General features: G+C 43.2%; 1 protein-coding gene across 1 annotated transcript in view; it reads right to left on the bottom strand.

Moving 5' to 3' along the window:
• Positions 1 to 19,098, bottom strand: part of hps1 (HPS1 biogenesis of lysosomal organelles complex 3 subunit 1) — a 34,331-nt gene that overhangs the window by 8,298 nt on the left and 6,935 nt on the right. Inside the window, exons 5-16 of the mRNA XM_078413335.1 lie at positions 17,661 to 17,821; positions 15,486 to 15,588; positions 13,096 to 13,165; positions 11,950 to 11,999; positions 10,135 to 10,302; positions 8,381 to 8,560; positions 6,000 to 6,067; positions 5,345 to 5,476; positions 3,710 to 3,775; positions 3,336 to 3,477; positions 1,791 to 1,904; positions 169 to 251 (exon numbers count right to left, since the gene is read on the bottom strand). Of these exons, the coding sequence (XP_078269461.1) occupies positions 169 to 251; positions 1,791 to 1,904; positions 3,336 to 3,477; positions 3,710 to 3,775; positions 5,345 to 5,476; positions 6,000 to 6,067; positions 8,381 to 8,560; positions 10,135 to 10,302; positions 11,950 to 11,999; positions 13,096 to 13,165; positions 15,486 to 15,588; positions 17,661 to 17,821 (1,337 nt within the window). The remainder of the gene's footprint in view (positions 1 to 168; positions 252 to 1,790; positions 1,905 to 3,335; positions 3,478 to 3,709; positions 3,776 to 5,344; positions 5,477 to 5,999; positions 6,068 to 8,380; positions 8,561 to 10,134; positions 10,303 to 11,949; positions 12,000 to 13,095; positions 13,166 to 15,485; positions 15,589 to 17,660; positions 17,822 to 19,098) is intronic.

Genomic DNA, 19,098 nt, shown 5'->3' with positions numbered 1-19,098 from the left:
CTTTTGTTCCAGGGATGCTGCCTGACCTGCTGAGTTACTCCAGCATTTTGTGTCTATCTTCGCTAGAAACCAACATCTGCAGTTATTTGTTTCTACGTTAATGCAAGACTGCTTCAGATTTTCCACCCTGCCCCAACACCCCAACTTTAGAACTAAACAAGGTTTCACCTGTAATAATCTCCGGTCAACATCCCAATGGGAGCAGAGTCATCGGACAGCACAGGCAGCTCTATGACCGGTAACTTGTATCCCTGATAAATAAGAAGTGCAAGAAATGTTTACAGTGGACGCACAAACAAAAATGCAGCATGCCGAGCATGGTGGGAGAATTGGTGGTGCAACTATCTGTTGGGAACGGCAAGGATACGTCACGAGGGGAGCAAGCTCGTGGTGCGAAAGTGAGCGAGTACGTGGCGAGAGGAGGAGCAAAGGTGCATTCTTAAGTTGCGAGGTCACACTAAACAGGGACGACACTGGGGATCTCCTGGGCAAATGCAAATTGAGTAATGAAAGATGGCAGTGATTTGTTGAAGGCAAATCACCCTTCACTCACTAGATGGAAAGTTTTTTTGATGATGTTACAGATGATTGATAAGGAAATGTGTAGATGGATATTCAAATGACATTTAATCGCGTGTTAAGCAATAAACCTGTCATGTAGTTAGAGGAGTGGAAGCGGCAAGGATAGGAATGTGTTTAAGTGGCAGGAAAGGGAACCGTAATGAACAGTTATTGTTCAGACGGTGGGAAGTTTACCGCAGTATTTCCCCGGGATCTGTACGAGCACTAACCCTTTCAATTATATATTAATGACGAAGAACGGGAAGGAACTCTTGAAGGGCTGGTGGAAGCAGATTTCATTGTGATATTCAAAAGGGAACGAGATAAGTACTTGAAAGGAAGAAGAATTGCATAACTGTGGGGAGAAGGTCCAGCTGCATGGCTCTTGCACAGACTCATTGGGTCAAATAGCCTCCGTCCATACTGTAACCTTTCTGTGAGTAGATCATTATAAATTAGGGCTCTCTCGTATAAACACCATGCAATATCAGTTCCACACACGAGGAGGAATGCTTAGAAATTTCGTTCAAAGTCAAATAAGATCCTCCTTGAGAATGCAATAGTCATAGAGTCAGTCATACAGAATGGAAACAGGCCCACTGGCCCAACATGCCCATCCCCACCAAGAAATCCCATCTACACCAGTCCTATATGCCTATATTTGGCCCATATATCCCTCTAAACCTTTCCTATCCATGTATCCCATTCAAGTGTCTTAAATACTGTTATAGTCTCTGCCTCAACTATCTCCACTGCTACTCATTATATACACACACTATATTCTGAGTGAAAAGGTTTCCCCTCAGGTTCCTATTAAATCTTTTCCCTCTCACCTTTAATCGATGTCACCTGGTTCTTGATTCCCTTACCCTGGGTAACAGTGTGCAATTACCCTCTCTATTCCCCTCAAGACTTTGTGCATCTCAATAGGATCACCCCTCAGTCTCCCGTGTTCCAAGGAATAAAGTCCTAGCCTGCCCCACTACTCCCTATAGCTCAAGTCCTCAAGTCCTGGCAACATCCTCATAAATCTTCTCTGCACCCTTTCCAGCTCAAAAATATATTACTTTTCACTGAGGAACAATGCCAGTCGAAAGTGATTCCTTCCTACATGAAAGATACAATTAGACAGCTCGGAAAGAGCTGTATGCTTGCTTATTATGTAGTGCATTTTTCATGGGTTAGTCCCTCGTTCTTTGAAACACTAATTGAAAATAAAACATACTTACAACTTCATTCTCAAACCAGAGAAAATAGCAGCAGTAGTAATCCCCATCACGGAATGTCAGGGTGGTATACCCCTTCTGCAAGTATCTCTGGCCCATACCAACAAGAGACCACACCTAGCAGTAGGAGAAGATCTTCAGTTAAAAATATTCCTGTATAACCCTATGCAAAGCAATGAAAAAACTAGTAAACCACATTTAGATTTGATATAAATACTGGTCAGAGGGATATATTCACTCGGACTATTATTATGTAAAAGGGGAGCAATGTGTATCACAACTGCAATGAAGTAATGGCCTCAATATGGGGCAAAAATACTCAGGACCAGTGTTTTACTGTAGTCAAAAAGGTGCTGGTACGCCTATTGTTCCTTGCTGTTGGTGTCTGTGGCAAATTGTTTCCTATAAACTGCTTATGTTGTTTAATGGCCTGATTGCCTAACTTAGTTATTAAATTATATATTTACATTTTTCTTGCATAAAATTTTTAAATAATTTGAAAATCTAGTGCTTATAATTAATTATCTTCGGAAAATTGGGTGAAGCAGTGAGTTAAGACATCAGCCCCTCAATGCTGGAGACTTGGGTTCACGTCCAACCCTGAATAAGGACAAGTATCCAGTCAAGTGACGAGTGTCCAATCCCTTGGAGCAGAGTGGTGACAAAGCAGGGAAATAACCTCAAAAACACTGGTTTGCCAACAACAGGATTTTTGCATTCAATTCTGTCTGAGACACTTTAGAAAAAGTAAGTGTACAGAAAAGATGGACTAAAACTTTGAGAGGTATGGGGGATTTCAGCTTGAAGGCAAGAATAGAGAGGTTGGGCTTTTTCTTCCCCTTGGAGCAATGTAGGTTGAAAGATATACGAAATCGTGATTTTTTTCGTACGCAAGATTCATTTTCAGGCTCTGTGCCTCGCTGGCAAGGACAGCATTTTAGTTTTGTCTAGTTTCTTATTGTCACGTGTACCAAAGTGCAGTGAAGAGCTTTTTTGTTGCGTGCTATCCAATCAATGAAAAGACTATACATGATAATAATCAAGCTGTCCACAGTGTACAGATACAGGTTAAAGGGAATAATGTTTAGTGCAAGATAAAGTCCAATTAAAGATAGTTTAAAGGTCCCCAATGAGGTAAATGGGAGGTAAGGAGCACACTAGCTGGTCAGAAAACGGTTTAGTCGCCTGTAGCATTTATTGCTCATCTCTAATTGTCTGTGAGATGTGGTAGTGAGCTGCCTTCTTGAGCTGCGAGAGTACTTCTGGTGAAGATACTCTCAGAGCTTTTGAGACTCTGGAGCACCCAGAGAAAACTCACGAGGTCAAGGGGAGAACGTACAAACTCTGTATAGTCAGGATCGCACCCGGATCTCTGGCGCTGTAAGACAGCGACTCTTCCGTTGCGCCACTGTGTCGGCCATAAAAGCTAAAACCAATTTAACAACGTGTCACGGTACTGATAGAATTAGCATCCAATAGCCCGGAAAAACTACCAGCCCCATGCCAGCAAAGTGCTGAAGGTGCCCGATTATCGGAGTTTTACTGTACCTTTTTTTTAATGAATTCAGCGAGTGGCCCTTTCCCCAGCTCTGTGGATTTTTTGGATGAGCTTAAAGAAGGTGCAATCATGTGGCCCACTGTCCTATCCACATAAATGAAATGGATCAGTCCAGGGAAGTCTTGGAGATAGGTATAATCAAAGTCAAGGACAAACAATGTGAATCACAATGCAGGACTTATGGAACATTGGATAGAAAAATGACCATCAATCAAGCAATAATAATGTTAAAGCTGTTTCTCTCTCTCTGCACAATGCCGCCTGACAAGCGGAATAAAAACAGCATTTTGTTATTATTTGAGACTTCCAGCATCTGCAGAATTTTGATTTTCAACAATTCATCTCTAATAGGTAGTAAGGATATGAGATCATGGTAGTATTCCGCTTGCTTTTTATCAAAAGGAAATCCTTCCAGTCCATCAGCTTCTCCCTACAAAAGAAAAAATACCACTGCAGCATTAATATACATTTGGCTTAGAACTGTGTCTCACTGTATCTAGTCGACACATGCACACATTAGTTAAATTGCAAGGTCTGCCAAATTGTGACCCAAGTAGAGTCATAGAAAATATGGTAACAGTCCCTTCAGCCCAGCCCGTCCATGCCGGCCAACATGCCCCATCCACACTAGGCCCACCTGCCTTCATTTGGTCAATATCCTTTTAAACCTTTCCTATCCACCATGTACCTGTCCAAATGTCTTTTCAATGTTGTTATAGTCCCTGTCTCAACTACCTCCTCTGGCAGTTCGTTCCATAAACCCACCACCCTTTGTGTGAAAAAATTGGCCCTCAGGTTCCTATTAAATCTTTCTCCTTTCATCTTAAATGTATGTCCTCTGGTTTTTGATTCCCCTACTCTGGGTAAAAGACTATGCATCTACCCTATCTATTCCCCTTATCTTATACATACCTATAAGATCACCCATCATCCTCCTGCACTCTAAGGAATAACATCCTAGCCTGCCCATCCTCTCCCTATAACTCAGACCCTCAAGTCCTGGCAAGCTTCTTGTACATCTTCTCTGCACTCTTTCCAGCTTAACAATATCTTTCCCTTAGTAAGGTGATCACTCAATACAACTGACTGATGAAGGCTAATGTGTGGCAATAGTTTTTTTTATCAGTCATTGATTTGTACTTAAAGCAGAAGAATCTGTAATTATTCAGCAATTCAGCTCCATCTACGAAGAGTGAATTAGCAAATGCATCAACCTGAAAAGTACAGCAGTTTTTATTTCAGATTTGCAGCAACCACAGCTATTTTGCTTTTACATTCATCTGTTCTGCACTGCCAACATCTCTGAATTATTCTTTTATGCTGATTTTTCAGTATTATCTGCAAGATAAGATGATTGCATTACAAGCTTTTATTGAACATGCTTAAAGACACTTGGACAGGTACATGGATAGCAACGGTCCAGAGGGGTATGGCCCAAATGCAGACAATTGAGGCTAGCTTAGATGGGGCATCTTGGGGGTCAGCATAGATGACTTGAGCCAAAGGGCCTTTTTCCATGCACTTGCAATTACAAAGAAGCACAGAAGTATAGCAAACCCTTGTTATAACAGACCATAGAGGGGGAAGGGGGGAGGGGGGTTAACAGTATCCATTACAACCGAGTAAGGGATTCGCTCCAACCTCATAGTGGTCACTCTGTGAGACACCAATTCATTTCCAAATACCAAGTACTTTTTAACAGCTAAAGATCTAATTTTATTTCTGCAAGTTAAAAATACTAAAGGCTGTTGCATTGTTTAATAGATTTAAGTGGCAATCTAAGCAATGTCTTGTCACTCTCGATGCCTTCTCACTCTCTATAGCCTCAGCAATGTAACTAGCAGCCTGTTTTCTTAAAGAGACAGTCCGCTATAACTGAAATACGTTATAAAGAGGTCCGTTATAACGAGGGTGCAATGTAATTAGAAAGTGATCTGAGTGATCCATATACAAAGTAAGGCAAATCCACTAGATATATCTGCCGAACAATAATACATACTGGACAATTTTTTGCGTCTTGGTCTGCAAGTCGATAGTCAAGTGCTGAGAATGCCCTGCAGGTTTTAACAGGAAGTAATGTTGATAAACCAAACACAGCCGGCTCTTCACATTCCGACAGGCCTGTAACAGACTGGAACACAAATCAAGACAGAACGTTACACCGTAGCACATATGCTATTCCCTGTGCCTCAATGCATGTGACAATAATAAACTAAACTTTTGTTGGAATACATTGAATAGAAATTAATTTTTGCATTACAAATTTTCAGTAATATAATTTTCATGGCACTTAGTATTTTTATACACGATGGATGAATTTGATTAAAAAATATCTTGAAGAGCGCGGCACAGTAGCGCAGCGGTAGAGTTGCTGCCTCACAGCGCCAGAGGTTCGATCCTGACTGCAGGTGCTGTCTGTACGGAGTTTGCACGTTCTCCATGTGACTGCGCGGGTTTTCTCCGGTTGCTCCAGTTTCCTCCCACATTCCAAAGACGTACAGGTTTGTCAGTTAATTGGCCACTGTAAATTGTTCCTAGTGTGTAGGATAGAACTAGTGCACTGGGATTGCTGGTCAGCACGGACTCGGTGGGCCGAAGGGCCTGTTTCCACGCTCTGTCTCTAAACTAAAATAAACTAAAGAAAGTTTTCTTACTCTGGAGGATTTCCAGCGTTGACTTTAGAAAATGCTTTGCTCTTGAAGTCTACCCAGGCAGATTGCAACTGCAGTAACAAAAAAAAAAAAAATTTGTTTATTATTTATTACTTCGGATAGTATAGCAAAAAGCTCAGCTTGAATCAAACAGCATTGGCTCACTGCCTATGACCCACAACTGCTTACTGACCTAGTCCGGAGGCCTCTGGTGAGACAGGGCAAAGCAATGGTGAGGCAGGGAGGCTTCAGACAGCATGCAGTTGAGGTTCTAGCCCTTAGAACTCTGGAAATAAAGCTTGGGCAGTGCCTTGGCTTCGGTCAAAGCTAAGGAATGATCTTTAAATCTATCTGATGTTCCAAAATGTTCAAAAGCTTCAAATAATATATTTTAATCAATATAATTAGCAAAACAAAATAGATTTAAAACAAAAGATAGACACAAAAAGCTGAAGTAACTCAGCAGGTCAGACAGCATCTCTGGAGAAAAGGAAGAGGTGATGTTTCGGGTCGAGACCCTTCTTCAGACTGAGAGTCAAGGAAAAAGGAAACGAGAGATGTAGACCGTGATATAGAGAGAGATATAAAACAAATTAATGAAAGATATGCGAAAAAGTAACGATGATAAAGGAAACAGGCTTTGGGCAAGGTGAAAACGAGTTACAATGAGACTCAACAAGACAACTTTGAACCTAGTACAACAATTTAAGTGGGGGAGGGATGGAGAGGGGATGCAAAGGTTACTTGAAGTTAGAGAAATCAATATTCATACTGTGTAGGAAAGAACTGCAGATGCTGGTTTAAATCAAAGGTAGATACAGAATGATGGAGTAACTCAGTGGCTCAGGCAGCATCTCTCGAGAGAAGGAATGGGTGACGTTTCGGGTCGAGACCCTTCTTCAGACGGATGTCAGGGGAGGGGGCGGGACAAAGATACAATGTAGTCGGAGACTGTAAGACTAGTGGGAGAACTGAGAAAGGGGAGGGGATAGAGAGGGAAAGCAAGGGCTATCTGAAGTCAGAGAAGTCAATGTTCAGACCGCTGGGGTATAAACTACCCAAGCGAAATATGAGGTACTGTTCCTTCAATTTATGCTGGGCCTCACTCTGACAGTGGAGGAGGCCCAGGATAGAAAGGTCAGATTGGGAATGGGAGGGGGAGTTGAAGTGTTGAACAACAGGGAGATCAGGTGGTGTTGAGCGAAACGATCGCCGAGCCTGCACTTGGTCTCACTGATGTAGAGACGTTGACACCTGGAACAGCGGACACAGTAGATGAGGTTGGAGGAGGTGCAAGTGAACCTCTGCCTCACTTGGAAAAACTGTTTGGGTCCTTGGATGGAGTCGAGGGGGGAGGTAAAGGGACAGATGGTGCATCTCATGCGGTTGCAAGGGAAAGTACCTGGGGAGGGGGTGGTTTGGGTGGGAAGGGACGAGTTGACCAGGGAGTTTCAGAGGGAACTCTGCAGAAAGCAGAAAGGTGTGGAGATGGGAAGATGTGGCCAGTTGTGGGATCCCGTTGGAGGTGGCAAAAATGTTGGAGGATTATATGCTGTATGCGATGGCCAATGGGGTGCAAGGTGAGGACAAGTTACAAATGGGGGGTGGGGGAGCAAGAGCAGAGCTGCGGGATATCGAGGAAACCCTAGTGAGAGCCTCATCTATAATGGAAGAGGGGAACGCCCCCATTTTCTAAAGAATGAGGACATCTCCAAAATTCATACTGCTGGCTTGTAAGCCTCCCAAGCAAAATATGAGGTGCTGTTCCTCCAATTTGCGTTTAGCCTCATTCTGACAATGGAGGCAGCCCAGGCCAGAAAGGACAGCGAAGGTGTTCAGCTAACGGGTGCGGTCTGTACGGAGTTTGCACATTTCCATGTGACCACATGGGATTTCTCCAGGTGTTCCGGTTTCCTCCCACACTCCAAAGACGTGCAGGTTTGTAGGTTTATTGGCTTCGGTAAAATTGTAAATTGTCCCTAATGTGTAGGATAATGCTAGTATATGGGGTGATCTCTGATCAGCACAGACTCGGTGGGCTGAAGAGCCTGTTTCTGCCCCACAATCAGTCTGAAGAAAGGTCCCGACCCGAAACATTAACTATCCATGTTCTCCAGAGATGCTGCCTGACCTGCTGAGTTACCCAAGCACTTTGTGTCCTTCAGTGATTTTATCTGTTGGATCTGAAAATTATAGAAGCCCTCATTCAAACACTTTTCTCTACTACTTTTTGTAGACTTTTTAAACTTCTATTTGGAGTTTTTTTGACCTCTACTTGTTGATTTGGTTGGACTACCTTCCTACATTCTAAGCAACATCTGCACTTTGATTCAAGGTTCGACATCAGGTTTTATCAATTACAAGTCATCACTTCACCTTATTACCTGCTGCTTTAGGACTCCAATAGTTTTTATGAATTTATCCATCTTTTGCTTTAGGTCTGACATGTTGGGATGGGTATGGGAGGAGTGTCCGAGCTCCTGTCCTTCACTCAGTCTGGCCTCGAGCACAGTGAATGCATCCAGGAGGTGATATAAAGACACTGCAACTTGACTGTTAGGAACCTGCCAGTAAAGAAATCAAATGCACTCATTAGTAGTCACAACAACATGAGGTTAAAGTTGTGAAAGGGTCCAAGTACAGCAGGTCACTCAGCAGGTCAGGCAGCATCTCTGGAGAACATGGATAGTTAATGTTTCGGGCCGGGACCTTTCTTCAGACTGATTGTGGGGCAGAAACAGGCTCTTCAGCCCACTGAGTCTGTGCTGATCAGAGATCACCCCATATACTAGCATTCTGCAAGGATTGGATACAATCTTGGAAAACATTTACCCTACTTTAGACTTTACTTTAGACTTTAGAGATACAGCATGGAAACAGGTGTAAATGTTTTTTACCATTTACCCACCGAGTCCATGCCAACCAGCGATCACCCCGTACACTAACACTATCTTACATACCTGCAACAGTGCTGCAGTATATAAATTATTGAAAGGCTGGAAGTAAGGTGAAAGAGTTCTGAGATTTTATCCAACCCTTGCAGAATGCTCTGCTTTGACCCTTGCAGCACAGTGGTGCAGCGGTAGAGTTGCTGCCTTACTGCACCAGAGAGCCGGGTTCGATCCTGACTATGGGTGCTGTGTGTACAGAGTTTGTATGTTCTCCCTGTGACCATGTGGGTTTTCTGTGGGTGCTCCAGTTTCTTCCACTCCGAGGAAGTTCAGGTTTGTTGGTTAATTGGCTTCAGTAAAAATTATAAATTGTCCCTCATGTGTACGATAGTACTAGTGTACGGGTGATCACTGGTCGGCACGGACTCAGTGGGCTGAAGGGGCTGTTTCCGCACTGTATCTCGAAAGTTTAAAGTATAATAGGAGCAGGATTCTGCCACCATGTTTCAGTTTCAGAAACTGCAAGTAGTTGTGCTTTAGATCAAGATAGGGCCCATCAAACCTGCCCTGCCATTCAACAGCTATGTTCCCTGTCCATCAAACAAAAAAATCCCCCTTCCATCGACTCCATCTACATTTCACACTGTCTCAGCAAGGCCACCAGCATAATCAAGGACCAGTCTCACCCTGGTCACGCCTGCTTCTCCCATCAGGCAAGAGGTACAGAAGTGTAAAGCACAGCTCCAGATTCAAGGAGAGTTTCTTCCCAACTGTTTTCAGGCAGCTGAACCATCCTATCACCAACAAGAGAGCAATCCTGGCCTCCCATCTACCTCATTGTGGAGACCCTCGGACTATCTTAAATCAGACTTTATCTTGCAGTAAACATTATACCCTTTATCCTGTATCTGTACACTGTGAACAGCTTGATTGTAATAAAATATAGTCTTTCTGCTGACTGCATAGCAAGCAACAAAAAAAGCTTTCACTGTACCTCGGTACATGTGACAATAATGAACCAAACTCAATTTAAATTTGTGAACTTGTGACAAGTAATACGCAAAATCACAACATCTAAATATAGTCAACCGTCATGATCAAGGCAGGAGGAAGTAAACTAAACTTTTGCAGCTTCAGTAACTCAAACGTGGTGGAAGAATTTATGGCTGAAGTCATGGTTTCGAAGAGGCATTGCCAAAAATGCACAAGATATGTACTAAATGTAATTATTGTTAAGTTATTCTTACCTTGGTGAGCAGCACCAGAGAGATCCCGGGCCAAAGGGACATACAATACATGTTGTGAGGCATCATGGGGCAGTAATTATCCTTTACACTGGCATCCAGAAAAACTCTTAGTGGGACAGAATCCTTGGAAGGACGCGATTCGAGACTCTGCACTGTGTCTTCTGCAACCTAAACACGAAACATAGCACGAGCTATGAGATCATTTTGTGCCCAAAGCACCGATTAACATTCAACAAAAAGGAAAAGGCAAGTTTGGAGATAAAAGGGCAACATGCAAATGTTAGCAATGTCATAAAGAACTTCATAAGTTCCTATGTGTAAGAAGGAACTGCAGATGCTGGTTTAAACCGAAGATAGGCACAAAAAGCTGGAGCAACTCAGCGGGACAAGCAGCATCTGTGGAGAGAAGGAAAGAGTGATTTTTCGGGTCGAGACCCTGAAGAAGCGTCTCAACCCGAAACGTCACCCTTTCCTTCTCTCCACAGATGCTGCTGAGTTACTCCAGCTTTTTGTGAATATCTTCACAAGTTCCTAAGCAGACTTAGGCCATTCAGCCCATTGAGTCTACTCTGCCATTCAATCTTGGCTGATCTATCTTTCCCTCTCACCCCCTTTCTCCTGCCTTCTCCCCATAACCTTTGACACTCTTATTAATCAAAATTCTGTCAACCTCCGCTTTAAAAATACCAAATGAGTTGGCTTCCACCGCCGCATGTAGTAATGAATTCCAGATTCACCACCCTCTGGCTAAAGAAATTCCTTCTCATTTCCAAGACTCCAAGGCCCACAGAAGCGAAATGTTGCTCAACATAGCCCGTAGTATCCAGCCCTTTGATGTTACCAGACAAGCAACCTGCTGCCTCAAAGGGCTAGAAGGATGCTGGAAGATGACTTAAATTATTATAAGAAAATAACTGCAGATGCGGGTACAAATCGAAGGTATTTATTCACAAAATGCTGGAGTAACTCAGCAGGTCAGGCAGCATCTCGGGAGAGAAGGAATGTGTGACGTTTCGGGTCGAGACCCTTCTTCAGACTGATGTCAGGGGGGCGGGACAAAGGAAGGATATAATAATAATAATAATAATAATGCATTACATTTATATAGCGCTTTTCATATACTCAAAGACGCTTTACAGGGATTTAGAGAACATAGGGAAATGAATAAATAGATAAATAAGTAAATAAGTAAACGAACAGAGAAAGGAGACAGAAGGTGAGGTGACCTTCAGTGGTTGAAGGCAGTACTGAACAGGTGAGACTTCAGTGATGTTTTGAATGTGGTGAGTGTGGAGGAGTCTCTAACAGTTTGGGATAGTGAGTTCCATAGGGTGGGAGCAGCGATGGAGAAAGCCCTGTCCCCCCAGGATCTGAGTTTGGTCCGGATGTGGGGGGATAGGAGATTGGCAGCAGCAGAGCGGAGGGTGCAGGTGGGAGTGTGCCTGTGGAGGAGGTTGGTCAGGTAGGATGGGGCCAGGTTATGGAGGGCTTTGTAGGTTATGAGGAGGATTTTGTACTGGATTCTCTGGGGGATGGGGAGCCAGTGGAGTTTGTAAAGGACGGGGGTGATATGGTCACGGATCGGGGTGTGGGTGATATATAGGTGGAGTTCCTCTGTCCCTCCCTTCCCCACCTCCTTCCCAGATCTCCCTCTATCTTCCTGTCTCCACCTATATCCTTCCTTTGTCCCGCCCCCCTGACATCAGTCTGAAGAAGGGTCTCGACTCGAAACGTCGCCCATTCCTTCTCTCCCGAGATGCTGCCTGACCTGCTGAGTTACTCCAGCATTTTGTGACTTAAATTATTACTGCCTACCTGTATCACTGGCTGTGTCGGCTGGTGCAAATTACTTCTCTGTGAGCCACCTAGAGAGGGCAAAGAGAAAAGAGTAACACGTTAAACAATTATTCAGTAGTAACCCAATGTACGTATTTAAATATTTAACAAACACCATGCAGGCAATGTATGAGAAAGATCTATTAAACACACAATACAATTTATCACACAACAAGCAGTCCCTCCACAACATGCTGAGGTGGAGTATTGCATTCCATCCAACAGCAAGTCAAATAACTTGTCCCATTGATGGCCTTGTGAGATGAGCAGGAAAAGAAAGTAGCACAATGGACGGCTTTATGAGGATGTTACCAGGACTCGTTTTGGTTAACCTGTTATAGGAAAGATGTTGTCAAGCTGGAAAAGGTGCAGAGACGATTTACTTTGGATGTTGCCAAGACTTGAGGTCCAGAGCTATCGGGAGAGGTTGACCAGGTCTAGGGCTTTATTCCTTGGAGCGCTGGAGGATGATCTTATAGAGGTGTACAAAATCATGAGAGGAATAAATAAGGTAACACACACAGTCTCTTGCCCAGAGTAGGGGAATCAAGAATCAGGGGACAAAGGTTTAACGTGAGGGAGTAAAGATTTAATAGGAACATGAGGGGTACATTTTTCTTTATACAAAGGGTTGTGTCTATATGGAATGAGCTGCCAGAGGAGGTAGTTGAGGCAGGTACCTTTTTCCCCTGAGTGGAAATATCAAATGGTAGAGGGCATAGCTTTAAGGTGAGGGGGGAAAGTTTAAAGGGAGATTTGCAGGGCCGAGCTTTTTATTTTACAGTGGGTGGTGGGTGCCCAGGACATGCTTCTTGGAGTGGTGATGGAGGCAGATATAAGTGGCATTTAAGAGGTTTTTAGATTGACACATGGACATACAGGGAATAAAGAGATATGGAATATAAAAAGCATTTTGAAAAGTTTGAACAGATACAAAAGGTTTAGAGGGACATGGTCCAAACACAGGCAGGTGGGACTTGTGTAAATGGGGGATTTTGGTCGGCATGGTAAGTTGGGCCGAAGGGCCTGTTTCTACTCTGAATGACTATGAATTCTTTTCATAAAAGTGGAGTGGTGTTGGAAGGTCCTCAAGATAAAACATGCAACACAATGGACAAAACATACCTTCCTCTTGTTCAGCAGTTGACAACTTGGGTGTATTAAATTCTCCAGTCTCTAGGGTTTTCTCCAGGTCCTGTAGGAACAATGCATCAGGTGTGTAAATTAAGTTACTATCATTTAGAGAGCAATTCTTCAATCTGAAGAAGGATCTCAACCTGAAATGTCACCTATCCATGTTCTCCATGAATGCCTGACCCGCTGAGTTACTCCAGCACTTTGTCTTTCCGTTAAAATGAACTTCCCCAATTTCTGATGAAAGACTTTGACCTGAAACATTCATTCTAGTTATTTCTCTTCACTAGTTTATGATAAAGCATGGAATTGTGAACCCCAATGATAATACAATTGAGCAATAGAAATAAGGAGCTGCAAATGCTGGTCAATGCACAAAAGTAGGCAAAGTGCTGAAGTAACTCAGCAAGTCATGCAGAAACTCTGGAAAACATGGATATGTAACGTTTTGGATCAGGACCCTTCTTGATGCGAAACATCATCTATTCATGTTCTCCAGAGATGCTGCATGAACTGCTGAGTTACTTCAGCACTTTGTGTTAAAACAATCGGGCAATTTGGCTGTTGGAGCGCATAACAGTGACTTAGTTGAAATTCTATTGAATGACAAAGTTGACTTGAAATGTCTTATGGCTTTCTCTTGCTCCTCTTTCTTATGTTACATATTTTGCACATTAAGTGTCAGTATTAAACACATCCAAAAGCTCATGAAATCAGTTGTTCCCACATCCCCAATCAAAGTATAAATTCCCATACCAATGACCTTGCTGTTTTAGAAAAAGAGAGGACCAGTTGAAAGCCAAATTAGTGCTGTTCAGAGCCCTACTCTGCCAAAAACTGGGCTGTGTAATCAAAAAAACAAAAACAATTAACAACAAGCAGTAGCAACTTTAAATTCATTCCCCTAAATTGAGTTTGAACTCAAGACCCCCAAACCAAAAGTGTTATGCATCGTATCATTTGTTTTCACAAGACTTGCAAAAAACTGGCTTTTATGGCCAGCTGCAGCTGGGACTGTAAAATAGTGTCTCTTACATTTAGACTCAGTGGGCTGTTCTCTACATTCTGTATGAACTGGGGGATTGTGCTTCTGAACGGCTCTAGTCTTGCTGAGCTGTATGCAAAAAAAGTATTTCACAGTACCTTGGTACATATAATAAAGAGACCATTGAACCATAAAGATTGACACAAAGTGCTGGAGTAACTTAGCAGGTCACGGAGCATCTCTGGACAACATGGATAGGTGACATTTCAGGTCGGGATCCTCCTTCAGACTGATCAGTCCTGACCCAAAACGTCACCTATCCATGTTCTCCAGAGAAGCTGCCTGTCCCACTGTTACTCCAGCAATTTGTGTCGATCTTTGGTATAAACCTGCATCTGCAGTTCCTTTTGATTACATTGTAATAAATAAACTTAAGTTTCACTCCAAGTCAGACATTTATTCAGAACATTCAATATAGTATAGATTTACAAGGAAGGCTGTGGAATGCAAGAATCAAAATGCTGAGGATACTGGAAATCTAAAATAAATACTGAACATGCTGCACCTATTCATGTCAGCAGTAGTTTTTAACAATTAAACCATTGTTAATGCTTCAGGTCAATGATCTATTTGTCAGATTACTGCTGAATGACCTGCTGAATATATCCTTTAAAAAAAAAACAGAACATGGAATAGAGTCATGGAACCATAGAGTCATACAGCACGGAAACAGGCCCTTTGGCCAACTTGCCCAGATCGACTAACATGTCCCATCTAACGAGTCCCAACAGCTTGTGTTTGGCCCATATCCCCCTAAATCCATAGTACCTGCCTCAACTACCTTCTTTAGTAGCTCGTTCCATGCACCCACCACCCTTTATGTGGAAAAAGTTACCCCTCAGTTAAAGTTAAATCTATCCCCCCCTCACCTTAAACTTATGCCCTTTGGTTCTCGATATCTCCACTCAGGGCAAGAGACTCTGTGCGTCTACCCGATCTATTCCTCTCATGATTTATTTCTCATGAAGTAGGCTGCTATTTTTTCCTGTTGCTTTTTCTGTCCTTTCCTTTCCACTCTTGCATCTTCAAAAGTTGGCATCCATCCATCTGCTAAAGATGATAGTGCAGCTTTGACGTTGTCCTGCTTGGAGAGGAGAATGTTTAATCTGTGGTTGTGTCTCCTGCTCTAGCTGACTAGTCCTATCTGTGACAGGCAGACCCTCCCATAGATTCCATGGGTGAAATTTGTCTCTGGCCGTTTGATTGGGGAGTGTGTTACCATTGACCATTTTGTGGCATAGGTGCCGATCCTCCAGGGTCCTGAACCACATTCTGTTGTGCTTCATACCCGCCTGGAGGTCCAACTGCAAGAGGTTAACAATATTAGGAGTCCTACCTTGTCAGTTAGTGCTTCCAGATTTTCATCACTTGGGTACATGTCTTGAGCGATCAAAATCAGTGACAGCAAGTCTGAAGGTCTCAAGGAACTGGCATTACGACTGTGGAGGCAAAACAAAAGAGTCATAGGCAGGCCAATAAATTATGATATGTATGTATTCTTACTGAATCTGAATCAATAAACATGCATTGATTACCAGGTATACCTTTTGAAAGTAAGATCCAACCAGCAAACAGCGTATGTTACACCTTCATGCAGACTATAACGATATTCAAACCAGAAGATGCACTGTCGAATATGGAATATTTGGCACTTGTCATCTCCCATTAAGTCACATAACATTGAACAGGCCCATCAGCCCACAATGTCTGTGCCAAATATAATGCCAAGACCAATTCTTACGTGCCTACACATAATCCATATCCCTGCATATCCACGTGCCTATCCAATAGTCTCTTAAAGGTCACTATTGTATCTGCCTCCACCACCCCCGACAGCATGTTCCAGGCACTCACCACCCTCTGTGTAAAAATAACGTGGCGCACATCTCCTTTACACTTTACCCCTCTAACCTTAAAGCTGCCCTCTATTTAGACAGAAAATCCCTAGTTCAATTGAGTTAACATCTCAGCAGGACAACAAATGGGACACTACATTTATTTGTGAAGTGTGGTTAGAGAAGGGTAAAGAGTATATAGCGAACACACAGTGAATATTAAATTGCATGACTTGAATCTGGACATTTGTGGACCTCAAATCATTAAACAATTAATCAGTAGAAACAAGTAATTGCAGATGCTGGTTAATACACAAAAGACAGAAAAAGACACAAAGTGCTGGAGTACGTCAGCATTCATGCAACATCTCTGGAGAACATGGATATAGGACGTTTCGGGTTCGGACCCTTCTTTACTTCTTCCCCCCCACTACAATCAGTTTGAAGAATGGTCCGAAATGTCACCTATCCATGTTCTCCAGAGATGGTGCCTGACCCGCTGAGTTACACCAGCACTTTGTGATTACCCTCAGATTACAACACTGACTTATTTTGATAGTGAATTACTAACGTTCTCTTTCTTACTCCTTTACTGCCCCATGAGTTCAGGTTACTGATCCTTGCTTGTGTGATTGTTTAAGCATGCACACTGAACTTCTCAGATTGCTTCGGGAACAAAAGACAAAGAAACAGGAATGACCTTTGAGCCTGTAATGCCGTGCTATATAATCGTTCTTATCTACAGGGTATATCTCCCATTGCACTATGCATACAAATGGTTTATCTTCAATGGTTCATCTTCAATGGTTCATCTTGAAGATGTCACAAGATTGTGACATCTTCAAGGGAAAGGCAGCAATGGATTACATTGTCTCACGAAGATAGACACAAAAAGCTGGAGTAACTCGGCAGGTCAGACAGCATCGCTGGAGAAGAGGAATAGGTGACTTTTTGAGTCGAGACGTTTCTTCAGACAGAGCCACAGAGGTGCACTTAGATCATGAGTTAGTGGATGGCAACAAGGAGAAGGAACCCTTGAAAGTAAATCCTTTCCTAAAGCAGGCAAACAGAGCTAAAAGATTAATAAAATTAGTCAATTCAGCAATGGAGGCATAAATGGAGGCTTTGCGAGGCTACATGGGTAATTGACTGCAATTGGGTAAGTACACAGTGGCGCAGTTTGTAGAGTTGTTGCCTCACAGCATCAGAGACCCGAGTTCGATCCTGACTACGGGTGATGTCTGTATGGAGTTTATACTTTTTCCCTGTGACCGCGTGGGTTTTCACCGGGTTCCCACACTCCGGTTTCCTCACACTCCAAAGATGTACAGGTTTGTAGGTTAATTGGTGTCTGTAAATTGGAAATTGTCCCTAGTGTGTAGAATAGTGCTAGTGTACTGTGTGATCGCTGGTCGATGCGGATTCGGTGGGCAAAGGGCCTGTTCCCAAGCTGTATCTCTAAGCTAAAGTAAAAGGAACTCTTGAAAGTAATTCTTTCCTGAAGCAGGCAGGCAGAGCTAAAAGGTGAATAAAATTAGTCAACTCAGCAATGGTCAGAAGAACAAACGGAGGCTCTGCAAGACTACATGGTGCGGCTATTGACTGCAATCGGGTAACAATAAGCAAAAGAAAAATCACGCTTTAAAACAAAAATGTAAATTTGTTACAAACGTTACCTTGAAAAGAAAGCCAGGAGCTTGGTGTGCACTAGGATGAAGGTGTGCACCACCTCTTCATTGGCCCTCTCCAGGCTGCCGTTAATCTGTTGCACAACATATCGGTCTAGGAACTCGATGCATTGTTCACCAAGCTGGGGATGGATCAGACGCTCCACTGCCTAACACAAAAGCACCAAATTAAATTCAACATCAGCCTCCTTTGCTCCCACGCAATCAAGCGCATGAACATTGAATTCTCTAATTTCAGGTAACCTGCTTCCCCTTGGTGGCTTCCAAGATGGCATCCAACCCAGTCGACTATTTGCGTGCTGGCCACAGAAGCTGATCTACAAACACATATTACAATCGCTCCACACTCTTAAATCTCTATTCCTACAGCAACATTTTTACTTTAACTATGATCTTCTTAAATTCCTCTCAGATATGTCCTTACTGCGACTCCCGGCATCCGAAGTACAACTACATCGAACTACTATCTACCTCTTTGGTGACCCTCGGACTTGCCTTGATCGGACTTTGCTTGCTTTACCTTGCACTAAACGTTATTCCCTTATCATGTATCTATACACTGTAAATGGCACGATTATAATCATGAATTGTCTTTCCGCTGACTGGAGAGCATGCAACAAAAGCTTTTCACTGTACCTTGGTACAAGTGTCAATAAACTAAACTGAACTCAGACACGTTCTTCCACCCAGATCCTTTTTTCCTGCAATAATCCCCTCACCCAGCTTGTTCCCCACTCGCTTCACCTGCCCATTACCCAAACACACCTTCCATCTGTCCATCTTACACACCTTACGCTGCCCCAAATGCCATCTACCTTTCCCATCAGAGTCCATCATCGGCAGCCACTGGTTATCTCATCCAATCACCTCACAACCTCTGATGTTATCTCCAGTCTTTAGACTTTAGATACAGCGTGGAAACAGGCCTTTCGGCCCACCAAGTCCGTGCCAACCAGCAATCACCCCGTACACTTGTTCTATCCTATACACTAGGGACAATTTACAGAAACTAATCTACCTCAAACGCTGCCCATATTTGGAGTGTGGGAGGAAACTGGAGCACCCAGAGAAAACCCATGCGGTCACATGGTGAACATACAAACTCCGTAAAGACAGCACCCGTAGTTATGATCGAACCCGGATTTCTGGCGCCGTTATATTGGAGCTCTACCGCTGCGCCAGTCATCTGTCTCCATCTTATCCATCCACCCCCCACCTCATCTGGATCCATCACATGTCATCTCTTGCCCAATCCTTCACCCCGACCCCTTCCGTCGCCTTTATACTGGCTATCGACCCTCCACTCTTTCCGTCCAGAGAAAGGGTCCCGACCAGAAACAACGTCAGTCCATTTCCCTCCACAGACATTGTCAGAACCGCTGAGTTCCTCCAGCAGTTTGTTTTTTTGCATTGTCATGTTGCTATT

The sequence above is a fragment of the Rhinoraja longicauda genome, chromosome 16 (assembly GCF_053455715.1).
Source record: "Rhinoraja longicauda isolate Sanriku21f chromosome 16, sRhiLon1.1, whole genome shotgun sequence".
In the NCBI taxonomy this organism is placed as follows: Eukaryota; Metazoa; Chordata; class Chondrichthyes; order Rajiformes; family Arhynchobatidae; genus Rhinoraja; species Rhinoraja longicauda.
The sequence above is the reverse complement of the archived record's forward strand: the minus strand, read 5'-3'. Positions and strand labels throughout refer to the sequence as shown.